The sequence below is a fragment of the Somniosus microcephalus genome, chromosome 17, assembly GCF_052327205.1.
Source record: "Somniosus microcephalus isolate GS21.2 chromosome 17, FLI_Smic_1.0, whole genome shotgun sequence".
In the NCBI taxonomy this organism is placed as follows: Eukaryota; Metazoa; Chordata; class Chondrichthyes; order Squaliformes; family Somniosidae; genus Somniosus; species Somniosus microcephalus.
In genome coordinates this window covers 16,927,245-16,948,284 of record NC_141003.1, presented here as the reverse complement: position 1 = coordinate 16,948,284, position 21,040 = coordinate 16,927,245, and the positions used below count along the sequence as shown (strand labels likewise).

At 46.6% G+C, this 21,040-nt stretch overlaps 1 protein-coding gene across 3 annotated transcripts in view; it reads right to left on the bottom strand.

Moving 5' to 3' along the window:
- The window catches only part of bcat1 (branched chain amino-acid transaminase 1, cytosolic), a 69,536-nt gene that overhangs the window by 10,437 nt on the left and 38,059 nt on the right, over nt 1-21,040 (bottom strand). For all 3 annotated transcript variants that reach the window (XM_086009981.1, XM_086009982.1, XM_086009983.1), the window contains 4 exons: nt 20,490-20,632; nt 6,200-6,285; nt 5,561-5,701; nt 3,460-3,534 (listed from right to left, as the gene is read on the bottom strand). In XM_086009981.1, coding sequence (XP_085866107.1) covers nt 3,460-3,534; nt 5,561-5,701; nt 6,200-6,285; nt 20,490-20,632 — 445 coding nt within the window. The remainder of the gene's footprint in view (nt 1-3,459; nt 3,535-5,560; nt 5,702-6,199; nt 6,286-20,489; nt 20,633-21,040) is intronic.

Below are 21,040 nucleotides of genomic sequence, written 5' to 3'. Positions count from 1 at the left end.
TCACCATTCAGACGCAGGGCATTTACCAGTGTCCCCCCTCCTCAACCCCCACACCCCCGGACGCCCCAAAAATGGGCACGCCCGAATTTCTAGGCCCAAGTATCCTGATACACACCCATACCACTGCTGTCTTATTGTCCCATGCCATAGTTGGACACTTCTCAAATCTTCACCTGTGGGGACTTTGTGACGATGACATATGTCCTTGAGGGCAAATAAAAACCACATCATAGAATCACAATGATATATAACAGACTGAGGCCATTCGGCCCATTGTGCCTGTGCCGGCTCTTTGAAAGAGCTATCCAATTAGTCCCACTCCCCCGCTCTTTCCTCATAGCCCTGTAAACTTTTCCCTTTCAAGTATGTATCCAATTCCCTTTTGAAAGTTATTGAATCTGCTTCTACCGCCCTTTCAGGCAGCGCATTCCAGATCACGGTGTAAAAAAAATTCTCCTCATCTTCCCTGTGGTTCTGTCACCAATCACCTTAAATCTGTCCCCTCTGGTTACTGACCCTTCTGCCACTGGAAACAGTTTCTCTTTATTTACTCTATCAAAACCAGTCATGATTTTGAACACCTCCATCAAATCTCCCCTTAACCTTCTCTGCTCTAAAGAGAATAACCCCAGCTTCTCCACATAACTGAAGTCTTTCATCCCATCTCTGGTGCCATTCCAGTAAATCTCCTCTGCACCCTCTCCAAGGCCTTGACATCCTTCCTAAAGTGTGGTGCCCAGTTGGGGCCTAACCAGTGTTTTATAAAGGTTTAGCATAACTCCCTTGCTTGTGTACTCTCTGCCTCTATTTATAAAGCCAAGTATCCCAGAATCCCAGAATGATATCACAGAAGGAGGCCATTCGGCCCATCATGCCTGTGCCGGCTCTTTGAAAGAGCTACCCAATTAGTCCCAGTAAACTACTGGAATTTTGAGGATGTAACTGGTAGAATAGATAAGGGAGAACCAGTGGACGGGGTGTATTTGGACTTTCAGAAGGCTTTCGATAAGGTCCCGCATAAGAGATTAGCGTGTAAAGTTAAAGCACATGGGATTGGGGGCAAGGTACTGACTTGGATAGAGAACTGGTTGGCAGACAGGAAGCAAAGAGTTGGAATAAACGGGTCTTTTTCCGAGTGGCAGGCAGTGACTAGTGGGGTACCGCAGGGATCGGTGCTAGGACCCCAGCTATTCACAATATATATTAATGATCTAGACGAGGGAACTAGATGTAATATATCCAAGTTTGCAGACGACACAAAGCTGGGTGGGCGTGTGTGCTGTGAGGAGGATGCCGAGAAACTCCAGTATGATTTGGACAGGTTGAGTGATTGGGCAGATGCACGGCAGATGCAGTATAATGTGGATAAATGTGAGGTTATCCACTTTGGTGGCAAAAACAGGAAGGCAGATTATTATCTGAACGGTAATAGATTGGGAGAAGGGGAAGTGCAACGAGACCTGGGAGTTCTTGTGCACCAGTCGCTGAAGGTAAGCATGCAGGTGCAGCAGGCGGTTAAGAAGGCAAATGGTATGTTGGCCTTCATAGCAAGAAGATTCGAGTACAGGGGCAAGGATGTCTTGCTGCAGTTGTACAGGGCATTGGCGAGACCACACCTTGAGTATTGTGTGCAGTTTTGGTCACCTTATCGGAGGAAGGATGTTCTTGCCATGGAGGGAGTGCAGCGAAGATTCACCAGACTGATACCTGGGATGGCAGGATTGACGTACGAGGAGAGATTGGGTCGATTGGGCTTATATTCGCTGGAGTTTCGAAGAATGAGAGGGGATCGCATTTAAACTTATAACATTCTAACAGGACTAGACAGACCAGATGCAGGAAGGATGTTCCCGATGGCAGGGGAGTCCAGAACCAGGGGTCACAGTCTAAAGATAAGGGGTAAGTCATTTAGGACAGAGATGAGGAGGAATTTCTTCACCCAGAGTGGTGAACCTGTGGAATTCTCTACCACAGAAGGCAGTTGAGGCCAATTCATTAAATATATTCAAGAAGGAGTTAGATATATTTCTTAAGGCTAAAGGGATCAAGGGATATGGGGAGAAAGCAGGGACAAGGTACTGAATTTGGATGATCAGCCATGATCACATTGAATGGCGGAGCAGGCTCGAGGGGCCGAATGGCCTACTCCTGCTCCTATCTTCTATGTTTCTATCCCGTATGCTTTAACAGCTTTCTCAACTTGTCCTGCCACCTTCAAAGACTTGTGTACATACAACCCGAGGTCTCTCTTTTCCTGCACCCCCATCAAATTGTACCCTTTAGTTTATATTGCCTCTTTTCATTCTTCCTACCAAAATGTATTACTTCACACTTCTCTGCGTTAAATTTCATCTGCCATGTGTCTACCCATTTCACCAGTCTATGTGCTCCTGAAATCTGTTACTATCCTCTTCGCATCATCTGCAAACTTTGAAATTATGCCCAGTACACCTAAGTCCAGGTCATTAATACACATCAAAAAGAGCAGTGGTCCCACACGTTGAATTGTTCCGGTTAACTAAACTATCTGGGGGCCTACGCGCTTTGCGTGCTGGGGATGACAAAGCTCCAAGACAGCTGGGATTACAGGCCGAGCCTGCATCCGCTAAACAATAATAAAAAAATCTTTAGGTAAACAGTTATTATTAACTAATATAGGTTTGCCTTTTGTAATGCAATTTGTGGTGTTCTGTACAGTAGCCTATCTGTATAAAGCCAAGGATCTGGTGCTCATAGTACTGGTCTAGCAACCTAGATGGTTCAGAGTTCAAATCCCACCAGGGCAAGTTGTGAAATTAAGTTGTGTGGGCTGGCATCAGAAAAACATGACTATGAAAGTGGATAGGTCATAAAAATCTGGTTCATGGATGATCCTCAGGGAAGGGGAACTGCCACCCTTACCCGGTCTGGCCTCCAAGTGACTCCAGTCCCACATTAAATCATTAATTCCCTCTTAACTCCCTCAAGGCAACTAGATATGGGCAAAAAATATTGGCTCACTAGTGTTGTAAGAGCTTTCCAGGAGTAGGCCATTCAGCCCCTTGAGCTGATCTCTGTCTCAATGCCATTTACCTGTCTTTGTTGATTTCTATTGAGTTCCAGATTTCCACTCCTCGCTCTAATGCCCCCCTTGGTTCTGGATTCCCCCAGCAGAGGAAATAGTTTCTTTATGCCCACTCTATCGAATCCCTTTATCATTTTACACACCTCAACTTCTAAACTCAAGGGGATACAAACATCCCAAGAACAAATAAAGAAATATGCATTAATTGTCTAGACTGCACATTTCCTTATTGTGTACCCCATATTTCTGTAGCAATAGAAATCATGGAACAACTGCATTAAGCCTAACCGCCAGTTATCCCTCCCTCATTCAGTTATCCTGTGGTGTTTCATTGTCAAACTACTGGCATTAGCCACGGCAATCTTGTAATCTGGGAAGTGACACTACACACTCACATGTATGTCAGTAAGGGTTTCAAGGAGCCGTGTTGCTAATTTCGGTCCATTTTCCATGGTTGGAATATGCAAATTCTGGGAAAATAAAGAGGGGAGAAAACAGACTGTAAAATTGTAACAGTCCCCACCACTTACACCGTCCATGCTCATCATGGACATTCGCCTATATCGGGCAAACAGTGCTCACCGTTACCATCACCATAGGAGTCAATGGCAGAAGCGCTGCTTAAACCGTATGAAGCCTGCAGGCTATTTCATGCAGTTAGTTATTTACCGCTTTAGAAGCTCTGTTGATTCCAGGAGCTTCAATTAGCTGATAGCAACTACGCAACGTGGAGACTTCGGGCGGCTTCTGGAGTTATGTCACTGACACAACCTTTTACTGTCCACTGCGTATAGCGGGAAATGGCCTGAGCACGAACACGCCCGCTATACACGGAAGGGCGACTAGTCTACAGACCCTTTCTGGGCTCCAGGGCTCCATTGGATTTCTGGATCGGCCTGGAGCTTTGGGTCATTGCAAGGATTGTAAAGCAATCAGCAGCTTCACTTCACCTTCTTTAGGGGGGCGGGGGGCAGCACCTTACAGACATTAATGAGACGAATTTCCACGGGAGAGGAGGGGTCCTCCCACTCGTCTGCTTTGGAAGAGTCATGGAAACATTCTGCAGATCATCCGTCAAAGTTACAGCAGGCAGAGGGGGACCCTTGTAGACATTCAGCCCTTATAGGTTCACATTGTTATCAATGATGTTGGTAGGATGGATGTACAGACACGGGGGGCAGGGGCGGTGAGAAAAGGGGCAAAACTTTTGTCACTATGACAGTAACCAATTTCTGGGTTGGTTGCTGGGGGTGATCACGTCACATCCGTAACAGCTAACCAAACAAAATGCGTGTGTATAGAAAAAGGATTGTGCTCATGTTGTGCCGTATCGCATCCCTCAGAAATGTCTCAAAAGAATGCATCACGGAGAATGGGTAAACGCCGAGGCAGAGTGACTGTTATGTGGGAGAGCGCGGCTGCCATTTTTGTGGACGAGCGCGGCCACCATTTTTGTGCGGTGCTCCGTGTGAGGGGTGCGACGGGAGTAAGCTTCACCGCTACAGTGTCTCCCGAGGGCAGGAGATGCCGGGCGGAGGTTTCCGTTTCTACGCTGGTCAACTTCGCAATTCTCCCGTCCGTCCGTTCTAATAGATGAAACGTCGCCGGCTGCCTAGCAACAGAAAACCGGGGCCGTCGTCTTGAGTTTGACCTTTTTTTTGTTTAAAAGGGAGGGATGAGTTTGCAGAACAACCAGCTGGGAGCAGATAATTCTGGGTTTTAACTCCACGCGGAACGAGACATATAAAACAGTCTCAGGCAAAGGAAGAGACCCTCATCTCATTTGCATACAATGACAAACTGGTGCAGACCATGAGTGAACATGGGGAACCCAAGGGGGGAATCCAGTTCTGTCCTAGAGCAGCATTTGCACTGTGCTCAAACAGGGCAAAAATTTAAAACAACATTTTTATTACATAGAATTACATATCACTTACAGCACAGAAACAGGTCATTCGGTCTATGCCGGTTTTTATACTCCACACAAGTCTCCCCCCCCCCCCACTCTAATTACCTCTTCCTGCCCTGCCCCATAACCCTCTGTTCCCGTCTCCCTCGTGCATGCATCAAACCTCCCCTTAAATGCAGCAAAATAATCTGCTGCAGTCACTCCATGTGGCAGCTTTGGTCTTTGCACTCTCTACATCTCTCTCTGTAATTATCTTAACCCTTATTACGCTGTGATCACCACTCCCTAGACGTTCTCCCACACATACTTCTCTTATCTGCTCCGGTTCATTTCTCATTACCAGGTCTCGCGCTGCTCCCTCCCTTGTTGGGTTTCTTCCTTATTGGGTCAGAAAGAAGTCCCGTACGCACTACAAAAAAAAAGCGTCACCCGTCTCCCCTTTCACTCCCTCTCCCTGCCAGGTTATTTGGGGGGGGGGGGTAGTTGAAATTCCCCAAACTGCGCTTTCAGATGGTGCGGTTAATAAATCTGTCAAACTTGAGCTGAAGACAACTCATCATTTACATAATTAGACGTTTCGCGCTCACCTCGCCCTCGTACAAGATCCGTCCTACTGGGCACACGACACAGGCAGTTCCTGAACCAAATACCTCCTTGACCCGGTTTGCCTTTAGTGCACCGAGAAGCTGGCTCATAGTGACAGAACGCTCTTCAACTTTGAACAGATTCTTTTTATCCCCAAAAAAGGAAGGAAAAGCAATCAGATCTCGTTCACCTATTTTCACATTATTAATTAATTAATTAAAGATAAAATTATAACTAAACATACTTTAATCACTGATTTAACATTGGTAGTCTGAAACAACAGTGACAAGTCCACATTTGAACGGTTAATAACCAGACATGCTAAGCGCATTTTTAAAGAAACGGAGGTCTACCCAGGGCTCATCAAATATTTACCCCACAGAAGCACAAGAGGTTAATAAATATGTCAGATTAAGTTGACTGTTCAGTTGGTAATAATAGATATTGATTCTCACTATTGAAGAAATGTAACATTGTTGAGTTACATTAATATTTAACGTTTAAATCAAAACTAAACAGCGAGATTAGTAGACTACAAATTTGATGCTACATTAGGAGCACCTAATTAGCTGTTAGGGTGAGGTTAATATCTCACTTGAATGTAGTAGTTAATGCTCTCTCATTAAGGAATATCTACTGACCCACTTGCATGCAAGGTCCAGGATGCTTTGCCTGACGACACCAGGTAATATGACGCCATCTAGTGGTGGTGTAGCGAGCTCCTCCTCTAAGAGAACAGAACAGATTGTCCTTAGCAAATGTACAGCAGGAAGGCTGATACACTTATTCAAGATGTGCACAGATATCCAGTTGCAGGCAGTGTGCCAGCTGTTTAATCCTGCACCTAATTCCTGCAGCTTTTTAAAGGTGCACCTTTTATCGCCAAAGATTTCTTCTGTTTCCCTGCAAGTGCGGTGGCATAGTGGTTAGCACTGTTGCCTCACAGCGCCAGGGACCCGGGTTTGAATCCGGCCTCGGGTGACTGTCTGTGTGGAGTTTGCACATTCTCCCCGTGTTTGCGTGGGTTTCCTCCGGGTGCTCCGGTTTCCTCCCACAGTCCAAAGATGTGCGGGTTAGGTTGATTGGCTATGATAAATTGACCCTTAGTGTTAGGGGGATTAAATACATGGGGTTACGGGGATAGGGTGGGATATGTGTTGGTGTAGGGGTTATGGGGATCGGGTGGGATATGTGTCGGTGCAGGCTCGATGGGCCGAAATGGCCTCTATCTGCACTGTGGGGTTTCTGTGATTCTGTGAATACACCAGTCCATTTCATACCGCACAGCAGGAGGCTGTTCGGCCCATCGTACCTGTGCCGGCTCTTTGAAAGAGATGTCCAATTAGTCCCTCTCCCCCCCTGCTCGTTCCCTATAGCCCTGCAAATGTTACCTTTTTAAGTATTTATCTAATTCCCTTTTCAAATTGAATCTGCTTCCACCACCCTTTCAGACAGTGCGTTCCAGATCACAACTTACTGTGTAAAATTTTTTTTTCCTCATCTCCCCTCTAGTTCCTTTGCCCATTATCTTAATTTCTCACAATGTTTAAAGCTGCCCTGATTTAAAAAAAGCACTTTTTGCTGCCGGATTCTGTTAACGGGAAGAATTTTCTGAGACATTTCAACTTGTATAAGCCTTAGGACTTGACTTCAAGTGAATTCCAAGCCCAATGAAGGACATGCTGCATTCCTTCATTCCTTTCCTGCCACACGTTGAACAATTCTTCCATTACTTTTTCTCCTTCTATTCAGATAATCACACATCAATATTTAACACAAAGAAACCAAAAGGGTACAAGATGTTAATAACAGCAGAAAAATATACTGCATGAATTATTAAGTTGTCAGTGTGTCAACTACTGACCACTATTGGAGAGTTGCATCGTGCCCTCACTCAAGTAGGCAGGGACGTACCCTGCTCCCAGGCCTCGGTTGATGCCACTCTGAGTCCAGCTGCTAAGAGGTTCCGGAGAATGGCCAGGAATAACTCATCCTTTGATTTCTTTTCCGTCTCTCCCTGCGGGGAAGCCACCAGCATCTGCTCAGTACCTATCGAAGGACACTGTGGAAATCGGAAACTCACTGCAGCTTAGTGTCAGCCTTGGCTCAGTGGTAGTGCCCACACCTCTGAGTCGTGAAGGTCGGGGGTTCAAGTCCCATTTCTTCGGCAGCACCTCCCAAACCCACGACCTCTACCACCTAGAAGGACAAGGGCAGCAGACGCATGGGAACACCACCACTTCCAAGTTCCCCTCCAAGTCACACACCTTCCTGACTTGGGAGTATATCGGCCGTTCCTTCATCATCGCTTGGTCAAAATCCTGGAGCTCCCTCCCTAACAGCACTGTGGGAGCACCTTCACCACACGGACCGCAGCGGTTCAAGAAGGCGGCTCACCACCACCTTCTCAAGGGCAACTAGGGATAGGCAATAAATGCTGGCATTGCCAGCAACGTCCACATCCCATGAGCGAATTTTAAAAAATCCAGAGACTGGAGCACATAATCCAGGCTGACACTCCAGTGCAATGCTGAGGGAGTGCTGCACTGTTGGAGGTGCCGTCTTTCGGGTGAGACATTAAAGCGAGACCCCATCTGTGCTCTCAGGTGGGTGTAAAAGATCCCACGGCTCTATTCAAATAAGAATAGGAGAGTTCTCTCCTGGCCAATATTTATGCCTCAAACAACACCTATAACAGATTATCTGGTCACGATCTCATTGCTGTTTGTGGGATCTTGCTGTGTGTAAAGTGGCTGCCATGTTTCCTACATTACAACAGTGACTACTTCAAAAGTACTTCACTGGCTGTAAAGTGTTTTGGGGCGTCCTGAGGTCGTGCAAGGCGCTGTGTTATTGCAAGTCTTTCTTTTAATTCTTTATCAGAAATTGTTGTCAGTGTAGAGCTTTACACCACTGGCAATTCAGTAATGGTGGCAGCAAGTTCGGGCGGACAACGCTGACCACGCGGTTCCCCGCACCACGGGTAGTTATGGAACCAGTAGTGACTGCGAATGCACTCAAGTCGGGCGTGACATTAATTATAAGGGTCACGAATGGGCGGTCAAGATGGGGAACTCATCCCCCACTGTTCCTGCAGCAGTGTGAGTGTAACACGTTCACCCGGATGGAAGAGGTGCACAGGGAGAGGTGCTGCCTGATTCGGTGGTGGAAGCAGATTCAATAGTAACTTTGAAAAGGTAATTGGATCTCTACTTAAAAAGGAAAACATTTGCAGGGCTGTGGGGAAAGAGCGGGGGAGTGGGACTAATTGGCTAGCTCTCTCAAAGGGCCGGCACAGGCACAATGGGCCGAATGGCCTCATTCTGTGTCGTAAGATTCAATGATTCTATGAGAAGCTGCACTGGGGAAGCTGGTGTTTCAGTTAAATGGAAGATTGAAATTTCCGTTCCACCCTCTCGGTTTGTGGCCTGTACTCAGTGTTCCAGTAACACTGGACTTGGCAGAGGAGGAGGACCAAGGAGAGCAGGAAAGGGCTGCCCATGAGGTGAGCTGACACACGTAGCATTGCGTCAGGCCGGGCTGCTCCACCATGCAGCAGGTTTCCCGTAGCAGGCAGAGAGGGAGGTGCCCAAGGAGTCACTGAGCGAGCTGCACTTGCCTCCCCCACAAGCAGCTCTCCTTGACACGGGACATCCATGTGGCACGGTCAGTGATCACCAGACTCAGTCTGGCCCACACTTGCTTTTGGTGTCGGGTTCTTTCCTAGTGTACGAAAGGCTGATATTTAAAGATATTTAGTAGACGAGAATCATATATGTCTAACTTCAAGTGTAGCCACTGACCAAATAATATTACCCATAATTACTCCTGGGTAACTAAAAAGCTAAGACTTGTTCAAAATGCAGCTGCGAAGGACAGTCAAAAGCAGTTTTGACTAAGTTTTGATAACAAACAGTCACAGACTGCGAGTGAAGGTCAAATGATTAAATAACATATTATAATGCTGTATAGAACTTAGAATTCACTTAAAACTAATTGCGACAATATTAAAAAAATAATTAGTATAAGGACATAAAATGAGAGAGATCGTGGAGATAATTTATCTGGTAGATTAAAGTGAGATAGTTTGGATACCTCAAGACTAGTGAAACAGGGCTGATATGGGCCCTTGGTATAAAGGCCTTGTACCAGGGAGGCTAGAAATGAAAGAGATAAAGTAAATTCCAATGGGGTGAAAAACTATAAACAAGATAACACTGAACATGGTAAAGTTGGTGGAAAAATACTGGAAAGGCGAGATGCTACCTTAGTCTGAATGACAATGGTATATTGGCCATTAGAACCAATTATAAAAGGTAATTTTGTTAAAGACCATATATGGACACTGGCCAAACCAACTTTTGATAAGAAAAGGGTTAAAACCTCAATACTCAAAGAACAACTTTACACAGACGTACTGCGAGAACAAAGGAACAGGCTTAAGACGATGTCATCTCTGTCCGAGAGGTTCCAGAGACCAAGGGCTCTGAGCTACTCGTTAAAACTATCGCCTAATATTAAGTACATTACGCTGTATGCTTAATAAATCTTGATCTATTGCTCAAACATACTGGCTGCTGCCTATTGGTGTCTTGTCCGGAGATCATTAAGATCTTACACTAGTTCGAACTGGGGACATCTGTAGTGTCAGCCAGTTTGATAGACCTGGGACAGGAGGAGGCCATTCAGCTCCTTGAGCTTGCTCCACCATTCAATTAGATCACAGCCGATTGGTACCTCAACTCCATTTACCCTTGATACCCTTACTCAACAAAAATCTATCGCTCTCGCTCTTGAAAGCTCCAACTATCCCAGCATCCACAGCCTTTTGGGGAGAGAGTCCCAGGTTTCCACTACCCTTTGCTTGAAAAAGTGCTTCTTGATTTCACCCAGCTCTAATTTTACGATTATACCCCCTCGTTCTTGATTCCCCCTCCCAGAGGAAATAGCTTTTCCATATCTACTCTTATCAAATCCATTAACATTTTAAACACCTCGATCAGATACCCCGCTCCCCCCCCCCCTCAAGCTGCATTATTCAGCAGACGCAGCACATCCAGCACTAACGGACAGCAGTGGTGTGGGAGGGCAGCACATCTCCACAGGACGGGGGGCCTTTCCAGAGGATCAACGACTGTACCTATTGAGCCGTTGGCGTCTCTGCGCACAATGCCATGACCCGAAAAGGATTTAAAAAAAAAGTAACATCTCAATGAGGCTGGGGTATGTAAACAACAGCTCGGAATCATGAACACCAATGCCTGTGTGATGGAAGCAAAGCTCGGACTTGCAAAATTTCCGTATCCGGGGGAAAAGACAACGCAGAAATACAAGAGATGTTTTACTGCGTGAAAGGCCCTATATATAACTGCACGTTGTTGGTGTTGTTGTTGCCTACATGCTCAGGGGGTGACGGCAGGGCCTGGAGTGGCCAATTTCCCGGTCGGAAGTCACCTCATCTCCTCACAGGCTTTGACTGCAACAGCGTTTCCCTCGCGCTTTCGAAACGTTAAATGCTTGCAACATTTGCAGGCACCTGTCGAAGAATTCCAAGAATTTGAAACAAATTCCCACAAGGAGGCTGCACTACTCAGAGGTTGTCATCCTGACTGTGTTTTCCCAGCTGGTAGCAGAGAGACGCCATGTCTTCCCCATGCTGAAATTTTAGTTCAAAGAAATCGAGGAAAAAAAACTGCTGTCACTTTTAAAACCTAATGCTATAATTTTCCTTGCGTGTTATGATGGGATGAATCATTGACGATCTTTAACAGGGAAGGAAGTATCTGGGTGAAAACACTAACGGATAATTGTATAATAACGATAATTGTAATGACTGCTTTGAAGACGCTTTCACACTGGCGCTTGTTTCAGTCATAGAATAGTAGAATGTTACAGCACACAAGGTGGCCATTCGGCCCATCGCACTAGTGTTGGCCCTCCAAAAGAGATCTCCATTTGGTCCCATTCCTCTTCCCCATATCCTTTTAACTGTTTTTCTTTTTTAAATATTTATACACTTCCTTTTTAAAAGCTTTGATGGATTCTGCTTCTACCACTGTGGTCAGAAATTCCTTGTCCCAATAACCCTTTGGTTGTAAAAAAATAGAAATTCCTGTAATCTCCTAACCTCTCCCTCCGTTCTTCTGGTGAAGATGTAAAATTTATGCCCTCTAACTCTTGACTCGCTAACCAGGCGCCGCAGTTTACCCGTTTTAGCAGCCGCCACGGGACAGCAGTATCTGTGCGCCGGCTCTCGATGGTTACGCTGCCTAGATCTGCCCGCCTGAGGGCAGAGCTACAGACCCTCCAAAATGGTTGGAGAAAGCGGCTCGTTTTAGCAGTGGCAACACGGCATGCTCCCCGTGATGCGAACTGACTAAAGGTGTCAACTTTGCCCGAATGGGTAGCACTCTCTCGCCTCGGAGTCAGAACGTCGTGAGTTCAAGTCCCACTACTTGAGACTTGAGCACGTAATCCAGGCTGACAGTCCAATGCAGCGCGGAGGGAGTGCCATTTTTCGGATGAGGCGTTAAACCGAGGCCCCGTCTGCCTTCTCATATGACCGTAAAAAAATCCCATGGCACTATTCGAAGAGAGCGGGGCGTCCTGGCCAATATTTCTCTCTCGAGCAACACCTAAAACAGATTATCTGGATATTAGCACATTGCTGTTTGTGGGAGCTTGCTGTGCGCAATTTGGCTGCCGCGTTTCCTACATTACAACAGTGACTACACTTCAAAAGTACTTCATTGGCTGTAAAGCACTTTGGGATGTCCGGTGGTCATGAAAGGCGCTATAGAAATGGAAGTGCTTTCTTTCATTCGTAAACAAGTGCCAATGTGAAAGCATCTTCAGTAGATTCCTCAGAATCGCACTCCTGGCTTGAGTTTCCAGGAGCTCCTTGTGACATAGGCCCAGAAATTCAGGTCCCAACGCGTGAGTACGGACAGAGTACTCATGCGTGGGCCCGATGGAAGTGCCGGAATCTTGCATGCACTACGCATGCGCGGGAAACCGGCACTTCCGATCCTCCGAACCAAGGGGTTCAGAGGTCGAACGCGTGCACGCGGGAGTCTGCACGTGCGCGTTGAACTTCCTTTTTTTTCAGGTTTTAACGTGCGGGTAAGTCTGTACATTTTAGAAATGTAAAAATCAACCGTAAGGACTTCATTTTCAAAGGTAAGTGGTCAATTATTTAAAATTAAAACATTTTTCCACAGGTTTTTTACTTTTAAATACTTTAAAGCAAGGTAAGTTTATTTTTAGCCCCGTTTTTTATAAATTTATTTTTTTCAAAAATTTAAATTTTTGTTTAAAATAGTTATTTAATGTCATTTATAGTTTATTTATAAAGTGTGATGTTTTTTAAAAATTTATTTGAAGGTAAAGTACAGTTTTACAGCCTCAGCATTTATGCGTTTTGACAGGTCTATCTGTCAAGACTTATGAATGGAGCATTCCCTGCTCCGATTGGCTGCCTGTTGCTCACGTGATCCCAGGGGACGCTTCGCACTAACTACGCCCCTGGGACACGCCAGCATAGCGCGCCGGCCTCTGGGACAGGCCTCGGAGAGGAATTCTACGCAGGCCAAGAGGTCAACTAGGTAAGTGTAGGTCGGGGGCTTGCACCAGCGGGAAGCCCCCGGCCCGAATTTCTGGGCCATAATGATTAGTGCAGGAGGCAATGAAAGTGAACCCTAATCTTATCAGGCCGTTGAACAACAGTTCCCTCTCTCGTAAAACCATTAAGTGGCACAATGACTTAACTGATTAAATCCTGAAAAACAATTGGGCTAAGAATTAGGCACCGAGAGTGCTTCATTGGCTGTAAAGCGTTTTGGAACATCCTGGGGCAGTGAAAGGCGCTATGTGAATGCAAGTCTTTCTTTCTGATTTCCTGTATGAGCCTATACATTAGTGGTGGTGTGTTACTCATGGGTAAACTGTTTGTTGCTAGGGTTGACTGTACTGAGAGAGTAAAACTGGTTTCACAGGCCAGAGGTGCCAAGGCCTGCTGCAACGGCTTAGGCTTTCAATTTATGAGACGGATATTTACCCCGAGACTACGACGAGTACTTTAGTCCCACAGAGCCGCGCCCACTGCTGCAGCATAGGCAGGGAATTGGAGAATAGGGGAAAAACTTACTGTTTCAAACAGGGTGCGCCACCTCAAGAACGACAACTTGCATTTATATAGCACCTTTAACATAGTATAATGTCCCAAGGCACTTCACAAAGAAAGACTTGCATTTATACAGCCCCTTTCATGATCACTGGACGTCCCAAAGCGCTTTACAGCCAATTAAGTACTTTCCGAAATGTAGTCATTGTTGTAATGTAGGCAGCCAAATTGCACACAGCAAACTCCCACATCAGCAATGACATGAATCAATCATTCATGAAAGACTTATGAAATAATACTGAGCGGCCTGCGGGTGGCGCTGTCCAGGGAGTGTATAAATACTCGGGCACGGGCCCAGCTTGCGCAGGACATTCTTAACAGGAACTATTGAAGGGCACAACTAGACCTCCATGTTGTAAAACAATTGATTAAAACTTTGTTTAATGTTTAGACCAAGTGCCTAGTAGTTTTCTTATGTCAAGCAATGTGATAATGACCAGATCATCTGTTTTTGGTGATGTTGATTGAGGGATAAATATTGGCCAGGACACCAGGGAGATCTCCCCTGCTCTACTTCGAAATAGTGCCATAGGATCTTTTACGTCCACCTGAGAGCGCAGACGGGGCCTCGGTTTAATGTCTCATCTGAAAGACGGCACCTCCGACAGTGCAGCACTCCCTCAGCACTGCACTTCAGTGTCAGCTGAGATTTTTGCGCTCCAGTCCCTGGAGTGGGACTTGAACCCACAACCTTCTGACTCAGAGGCGAGGGTGCTACGCACTGAGCCACAGGAGTGTTATCAAACAAAATCTGACACCGAGCCACATAAGGAGATATTAGGAGAGCTTGGTCACAGAGGTAGGTATTAAGGAGAAACTTAAAGGAGGAGGAGAGAGAGAGGTGGATAGGTAGAGGTGTTTAGGGAGGGAATTCCAGAGCATAGGGCCTAGTTGACTGAAGGCATGGCCGTCAATGGTAGAGCGATGAAAATCAGAGATGCGCAAGAGGTCAGAATTAAAGGAACGTAGAGATCTCAGCGGATTGTAGGGCTGGAGGAGGTTAGAGAGATAGGGAGGGGCAAGGCCATGGAGGGTTTTGAAAACAAGGATGAGAATTTTAAGATTGAGGCGCTGCTGGACCAGGAGCCAGTGTAGGTCAGCGAGCACAGCAGGGTGATACGGGTGAACGGGACTTGGTGCGAGTTAGGACATGGGCAGCAGAGTTCTGGATGAGCTCAGGTTTACGGAGGGTGCAAGGTGGGGAGGCCAGGGAGGAGAACATTGGAATAGTCGAGTCTCATCCTGCAAAGGCCTGGGTGAGGGTGTCAGCAGCAGGTGAGCTGAGGCAGGGGTGGGGACGGGCGATGTTACGGAGGTGGAAATAGGCGTCTTGGCGATGGAGCAAAAGATGTTAACATCTAAGCAGTTTGTAATTCAAATACAGAGGTTGTCTTTTATTTTGCTTAAAACACTTGGGGGAGAAATTCGGTGGCGCCCCCTTTGGGGCAATAACTTCGCCAGGACGCTACTTTTAGTGCCCCGAAAAAGTTAGTGCCCCTGCGCCGTAAATTCAGTAGTAGTGCCCGAAGCCCCTCCTTCCTGGGGTGCTACCATTGAATATCGCAGACCTCCCTCCCCTGATTAAAGGGGAGGGGGCTAGTGCCGCGCGCGCCGGGGCCCTGCTGGAACACCTGGGAGCGGGAAAACAGCCCGGCACTCAAGGGGAGTGCTGGCTGCGAAGGGGGCAGGTGCTGGCAGGCGGCCGCAAAAAAACACTACCCTGACCCTATTGGACATAGCGTCCGGCGGTAGGTCAGGGGGCGCAGGCGAAGTTTGCAGCTGGGGCGCTGCGCAGGGCGATGACATCATCGCCAGAGGCGCAGCGCCGCGGGGGGGCTACCGGCTACTGCTGTTGCTAACCTCCCGCGTTACCGGCGCCGTGCCCAGGCGCTAGGGGCGCTAACAGGAGGCGCAAAGCAACCCAATTTTTCCCCCTTGGGGATTAAGCCCTAACTTATCCATTAATAGTTGAGATAAGTAATTATGTGCGAGGATAAATATGGTTGTCGAATCGTTTCAGAATCTAATCCCAGAATACTACTGCCCTTCGATGATGCTGCTATGTATTCAAATTTTGACGTTTAGATGCTTAAAATGTGCAGATCCTAAAAGGGTTATTCCAGAGAAAACTTTCACGGCGCTATGGGACAATATATTGTCAAGCTAGCCGAGTGCATTATAATAAGTACTAAAGAAGACACACTTGTTTTCCCATAAGGGACAATAACACGTTCAGCTTATTCGAGCTTCAATTAAGATGTATTCAATCTCTGCCGGGACTAGGAATGGTTGAACACAGATAGCTGCCCTTCTTTCTATTCTACTGTGTGTGTACCAGCTCACTACCCTTTTAATGAACAATACAAGACATTCTGAACAGATCCAAAGTAAAATGTCACTGATGTCCCCTGCCATGTTCGGGAGTACAGCGTCTTTACAAAATTGCCACACACCAACAGCAACAACTTGCATTTATACAGCGCCTTAACGTAGTAAAACGTCCCAAGGCGCTTGACAGGAGCGTTATCAGACAAAAATTGACACCGAGCCACATAAGATGTTAGGATAGGTGACCAAAAGCTTGGTCAAAGAGCTAGGATTTAAGGAGCATCTTAAAGGGAGAGAGAGAGAGAGGTCGAGAGGCGGAGAGGTTTAGGGAGGAAATTCCAGCGTTTTGGGCCTAGGCAGCTGAAGGCACGGCCGCCACCGGAGTAGCGAAGGAAATCAGGGATGCGCAAGAGGCCAGAATTGGGGGAGCGCAGAGATCTCAGAGGGTTGTAGGGATGGAGGGGGTTACAGAGGTAGGGAGTGGCGAGGCCATGGAGGGATTTGAACACAAGGATGAGAATTGGAAATATGAGGTGTTCGGGGACTGGGAACCAATGTAGGTCAGCGAGCACAGGGGGTGATAGGTGAACGGGGCTTGGTGCAAGTCAAGGTACGGGCAGCCGCGCTTTGGATGAGCTGAAATTTACGGAGGACGGAAGATGGGAAGCTGGCCAGGGTCACTTAGGACAGCGAGCTTGCGAACAGTCTGATTCAGTGACCAGGGAAGGGGATGGAATCAGTGACTAGAGAATGGAATTTACGGCGGGGGACCGAAGACAACGGCTTCAGTTAAAAACTTAAATCAGACCACAAAGCAGCAGCAACAGCAATGTTGTCATGGTCCGCCATGTTTCATCGAAGATAGGAGCAGGAAATTCAGCCCCTCGAGTCTGCTCCGCCATTTAATGCGATCATGGCTGATCATCCAAATTCAGTACCCGGTCCCTGCTTTCTCCCCATATCCCTTGATCCCTTTAGCCTTAAGAAATATATCTAACTCCTTCTTGAATATATTTAATAAGTTGGCCTCAACTGCCTTCTGTGGTAGAGAATTCCACAGGTTCACCACTCTCTGGGTGAAGAAATTCCTCATCTCTGTCCTAAATGGCTTACCCCTTATCCTTAGACTGTGACCCCTGGTTCTGGACTCCCCGACCATCAGGAACATCCTTCCTGCATCAAGTCTGTCTAGTCCTGTTAGAATGTTAGAAGTTTCAATGAGATCCCCTCTCATTCTTCTAAACTCCAGCAAGTATAAGCCCAATCGACCCAATCTCTCCTCATACGTCATTCCTGCCATCCCAGGTATCAGTCTGGTGAATCTTTGCTGCACTCCCTCTATGGCAAGAACATCCTTCCTCAGATAAGGCGACCAAAACTGCACACAATACTCAAGGTGTGGTGTCACCAAGGCCCTGTACAACTGCAGCAAGACATCCTTGTTCCTGTACTCGAATCCTCTCGCTACGAAGGCCAACATACCTTTTGCCTTCTTAACCGCCCGCTGCATCTGCACGCTTACCTTCAGCGACTGGTGCACAAGGACACCCAGGTCTCGTTGCACTTCCCTTCTCCCAATCTATTGCCTTCAGATAATAATCTACCTTCCTGTTTTTGCCACCAAAGTGGATAACCTCGCATTTATCCACATTATACTGCATCTGCCATATATCTGCCCAATCACCCAAACTGTCCAAATCATACAGGAGTTTCTCGGTATCCTCCTCACAGCACACACGCCCACCCAGCTTTGTGTCATCTGCAAACTTGGAGATATTACATAGAGTTCCCTCATCTAGATCATTAATATATATTGTTGGAAGGTTCAAGAGAACCTTTAAAATAATGAACGAATTTTACTCTTCACATGGTGCATGGGTGCTGGAGCACTGTGCACTGCCCCTTCACACTATTGGAGCTGTATTATTCAGGTGTTTGTAACTAACCATCAGAAAACCTCACAGAATACCATTCAGCAGCTCCAGGACCTCACATCACATCGTCTCACCTTTCTCTCCCTCACGGTGCAAGTCAACACAGAAAAGCCACAGGAAATGGGGAATAGCTTCATTTACATATCCTACGGCAAACATCACTTCTGCATTTATTGCAATGCTGTTTGCAGGTTCTTGCTGTGCGCAAATTTTCTGTCGCCTTTACTGCAGTACAACAGGGACTGCACTTCAAAAGAAGTACCTCATTGGTTGTAAAGCGTGTTAGGACGTTCTGGGGTGCTATATAAATGCACACTCCAGCAACACTCAAGAAGCTCGACACCATCCAGGACAAAGCAGCCCGCTTGACTGGCACCCCATCCACCACCTTAAACATTCACTCCATGCACCACCGGCGCACCATGGCTGCAGTGTGTACCATCGACAAGATGCACTGCAGCAACTCACCAAGGCTTCTTCAGCAGTACCTCCCAAACCTGCGACCTCTACCACCTAGAAGGACAAGGGCAGCAGACGCATGGGAACAGCACCACCTCCAAGTTCCCCTCCAAGTCACACACCATCCTGACTTGGAAGTATATCGGCCGTTCCTTCATCGTCGCTGGGTCAAAATCCTGAAACTCCCTCCCCAACAGCACTGTGGGAGTACCTTCACCACACGGACTGCAGCGGTTCAAGGCGGCGACTCACCACCACCTTCTCAAGGGCAACTGGGGATGGGCTATAAATGCTGGCCTTGCCAGCGACGCCCACATCCCATAAACAAATTTAAAAAAACACTGCTGCTGTAATAAACAGCCTCAGACACCTCGCTGCACACTGCAGGAAAATTGGAGAGGAAGTCGTCACACACTGCCCTTGAATGGTTTGTAATAGCTACTTTTTAAAGAGTCCTTTCTCTCTTGCATTGATAAAACAATTCTCACACTGTTAATTAAGCCATAGAAAGCAGTCTGCCAACAGAAATGGAGCGTAGCATTAATCTCTGTACAGCATTTCTCTAAACAGGTAGGAGCTTTCCACTGCGAGGTAATTACATGCTTATCTTACATCCCTTATCAATTCAGTTTGCAAGACTTTCACTAAAATCTTTGCAGCTAGATTAGAGAATATATTACTGCGTTTGACTGGGGAGGATCAAGCGGGTTTTATTAAAGGCACAGCCACGAGGGATATTTTAAAGGGAGAATGGTGGCTTTTGTAATAAATGCAGAGAGAAACAACTCGGGCAGCTCCCTCTACGCTTCATAGGATTAAACTGACTTTTATTTACTTTATATGATGTCTTAGCTTTTAGGGAACATCATTTTATGAATAAGTTTCAGGAAATACTCCAAAGACAAGCGGCAATTGGCAGAAAATGGCTTTTATTACGAGAACGTCCTTGGCATAAAGAGATCTGGCAAATCCCCATCTCCTTTATTACGCATAACTGTTCTGGGTTTAGGAACAATCGCCATTTTTAAACTACATTCATCCTTCCCCAAAGAGAGAATAGGAGGCTTTCTCATTGAAAGGGATTTGTGATTTATTGGGCCAGATCTTGCTGGCGCAGAACAGTTCTGTAGAAGGGTTTCGACCTGAAACGTTGACTCTGTTTCTCGCTCCACGGATGTTGCCTGGCCTGCTGAGTTTTTCCAGCATTTTCTGTTGTTACAGGAAACTGTGTGATATCCGGCACCGACGGGACCGGCGTGTTGCCGATCTATCAAAACTGCCGGACATACAAAAAGTTAATGTTGAAGCATACGGAGGTTTTCATCTCCGTATCTGACAACAAACACTGTTGCTTAGCAACAGCTTCTAAAGAGTCGGCTGCAGCTGCAAGCGTCTGTAGCTGAAGCTGTTGCTATAGCTACAGACTTTGCAGTGGCTGACTGGGGAAAAAAAAAGAACGGAGATCTAAAAAAAAAACGGCTCCTGATTTTTGCCGTTAGATCAAGTATTCCGGACATACAACCTCTGGATAAACCAAAGTTTCCTGTATTTCGAATTTCCAGCATCCGCAGTATTTTGCTATTGTATCATAAGATTCGTATCAATTTGCTTTTAGTATGCAAGGGAAATTGATGAGACGTTAAACCGAGGCCCCGTCTGCCCTCTCAGGTGGACGTAAAAGATCCCATGGCACTATTCGAAGAAGAGCAGGGGAGTTCTCCCCCCGGTGTCCTGGTCAATATTTATCCCTCAACTAACATCACTAAAAACAGATTATCTGGTCACTTATCACATTGCTGTTTGTGGCATCTCACTGTGTGCAAATTGGCTGCCATATTTCCTACGTGACAAGTGACTCCACTTCAAAATTACTTCATTGGTTGTTAAAACACCTTGGGGCTGTGAAAGGCACTATATAAATGCAAGTTAGTTCCTTCTCTTATAATATATTCAGTCAATGTATTCATTAGAAAAGCCAAAAAATAAATAATACAAATGGAATCGAGTTTGGTTTCTCGATCACTGTACCTCCTTGCTCGTTTATCCAGTAAAGAAACAGGTTCATGGTCCCAACCTCCGTTATCTTGTGCTCATCTCCATAGAGCCATAAAGCCTGCTGACACCCTGCAGCCGCAGCTGCATCTTGAACATGAAGCGACGCTCCGTAATTTCTAGAACGAGAGAGAAGAAAGAGTTATGATCTGGCTTTATTTCTTTAAAGTTGTTTCTCCCGGCTGAACGCTGGGTTAAAAGAAGAGGCCCCGGTTTGAACCAGCTGCCAATCTCGGGGGCCCTGCCCACTGGCACTGGCAGTCGGGAGGGGCAAGACTGGCCGCAGGTGGTGAGTCTCGCTCTTCTCGTTAAGTGCAACAGGCTCCCAGTGTCTGGAAGACGGACCTCGGGAGTCGAGCCCAGCAATCAGCCATACTGCAGGTAAAGGTCAGTAAAGGAGCCAAGGAAGTATGGAGAATGGCGGCCTCCTGGTGAAAAGAACCCAATATAGGGAGCGACATGCAACTGCATGTCAGCCTGGTGCAGTGGTGCCACTCTGGGTCGGAACACTTTCAGGCAGGAGAAAG